The 2,327-nt window shown below is 38.7% G+C and overlaps 1 protein-coding gene across 1 annotated transcript in view; it reads left to right on the top strand.

Moving 5' to 3' along the window:
• The window catches only part of ano6 (anoctamin 6), a 13,964-nt gene extending 11,965 nt beyond the window's left edge, over positions 1-1,999 (top strand). The window contains exons 19-20 of the mRNA XM_035681326.1: positions 236-341; positions 436-1,999. Of these exons, the coding sequence (XP_035537219.1) occupies positions 236-341; positions 436-654 (325 nt within the window). The 3' untranslated portion in view covers positions 655-1,999. The remainder of the gene's footprint in view (positions 1-235; positions 342-435) is intronic.
• Positions 2,000-2,327: the final 328 nt, after the last annotated feature.

Here is a 2,327-nt window from a genome sequence, read left to right as displayed (position 1 = left end):
CCAAGTGGTTTGGAGGTTTGTCCATGTTGTTTTGAGAATGTAATTTCTGTTTCAAGAAATGAGCCAAACCAATGGAGAAAAACTGTAATGCAAGAAACAACAGGGACAATAGTGTGATGGAAACTTGTGGACCAAATACAACCTCTTTATATGAAGATACAAGAAAAAAAAAATAATAATAATAAAATATGATGTTGGTTTCTAAAGGAAATAATTAAAAACCTTTCTGTTCTAGGTATCGAGACTTTCGGTATCCCCCCGGTCACCCCAGGCAGTATGAGTACAATGTCTACTACTGGCATGTGATTGCTGCCAAAATGGCTTTTATAATCGTTGTAGAGGTGGGTATACACAGGACATCTCCGTGGCACAAAATTATTATGAAAACAAGAATTAAAACATATTCATTGAGGTGTCTTTTTCTTCTCCTCACAGCACATTGTGTACTTTACCAAGTTCGTCCTGTCCTACATAATCCCAGACGTCCCGTACACTGTCAAAGAACAAATCAAACGAGAGAAATACTTGACGCAGGTTATCCTCCACGAGACCAACCTCAAGCTAGTGACCAAACGCTTGAAACCAATCAGTGAAGAGACCCTTAAAGACACAGCGATGAAGATGGCAATGGAGGAGCTGAATCCTGATTTCTGACAGTAGAAGAAAAAGTACGGAAGATGGGACAAGATCTTCATCCCTGATACTGTATATACATACATCCATACTTAGTGTATTGTTGCACCGACCCACAACCAACACTTGGTGAACCAGTGACAGAATTAACACCGGTATGGACTTCTGTTATGAGAAATGTGTAGCAACCAGTTAGGAAGAAGATGTTGGGACAAAGAAAGGAGAAACCACTGTTGTTTTGTCATCACCCCCGCTGTCTGTCCTCACACTCTGGATTCCCTCAGTGTGTCAGGCCAAAATGTGTGAAAGGGAAATGCACCTGCAATCTTTTTTTTATGTAGTGAAAACAGATTTACCAAGATAAGACAGTGCTAGAGGAGAAACTAGGTGCATTGATTTTTGCAGCGCGGTACAGAAAAGAGAAGCAGTGCCTCACACTTTAAGATAAGATAAGATATGCCTTTAATAGTCCCACAATGGGGAAATTCCAAAATCTTTGAAGCTCCACACTAAATAACACAAACCATTAAGTGTATTAGGCATAAAAAAACAGGCATTTGCTCATTTGTAATGGAGATAGATCAGTTTTCTGTTAAGATTTCTAGTTTTATGACTACATATATACTATTGCACTGTCTCACTTCGTCCATTGAGCTACTAGCTGGGGGGCTCGAAGCTTAAATGTAACCAACAAGTGCCACTGCTGGGTGACTGTTTTATTCTTATGCTGTCATGAAATATCAGTATTATCATGTACAAAAATTGCACCACTTTTGAAGTGATGATTAAGAGGTTATTTTTACTCTTCTATCTCTGTTACTAGCACTAAAGAGCTGTCAAACACCTCACAATGTTACACAAGCGATGACCTAGTTAGAATAAACATGGACGACGTGTAAAAGTTTGATGTACACAAGTTTACAAACCACAAAAATTATTTGAAACTGAATGCTTTTTTATCATGACACCAAACACGATTTAGTGTAGCTTATATTTTTAATTAAATGAATGAATCGCAGCCTTGGTGGTTTAGTTGATGTGAATATAGTCTGTCTCTTTCTTTATCCATGTACTCGCATCTACTGTACCGTTTTGCACATTGAGTTCTCGTCCTGTGCCACGACCACTGCGCTGCGCGACATTTGAACTGCATGTTATAGGTCATATATCCTGTGATGTCGGCGACGTGGTCATTTAATCTTCTCCTGTGTCGTTGCTAAAATCCTCAATACCTCTGTTGTATTATTGCCTCGCCCCCTGGTACTATAGCCACCGTTTATGTAAACAGTATCATATACCAGCAATATCTTATGATGCATATTTTTCTTGTTTTATATAAAGCCATGAAGTTGTTTTATAAAAAAAATCCCTCTTGTACTTAAAAATCTTTAAAGATATTGTTTGTAGTGTCCTCTGTACCTCTGCAAACTGTGATGTCACGGTGTACTGACAATGCCCGGTGTACACTTCTACATCACTGCAGCAGGATGAGAATCAAAGCCACTGGAAGTCAACAAAAACAAACATTTCCAGCTGCTGTTTTTGCGTAATATATAACACACACATCTCTCTCTCTGCATCTGATCATGAATCTGATGAGAGCTTAAAACATATAAGCTTATCGAGTTGTTTCAGATGATTTTTGCACAGCACGTCATAACAGGAGCACAAAAAGAGCAGGAGTTGACAAATCA

This window comes from Morone saxatilis, unplaced genomic scaffold (genome assembly GCF_004916995.1).
Source record: "Morone saxatilis isolate NCDOM2014 unplaced genomic scaffold, NCSU_SB_2.0 Contig10, whole genome shotgun sequence".
In the NCBI taxonomy this organism is placed as follows: domain Eukaryota; kingdom Metazoa; phylum Chordata; class Actinopteri; family Moronidae; genus Morone; species Morone saxatilis.
This window is presented reverse-complemented; position numbering and strand designations above follow the sequence as displayed.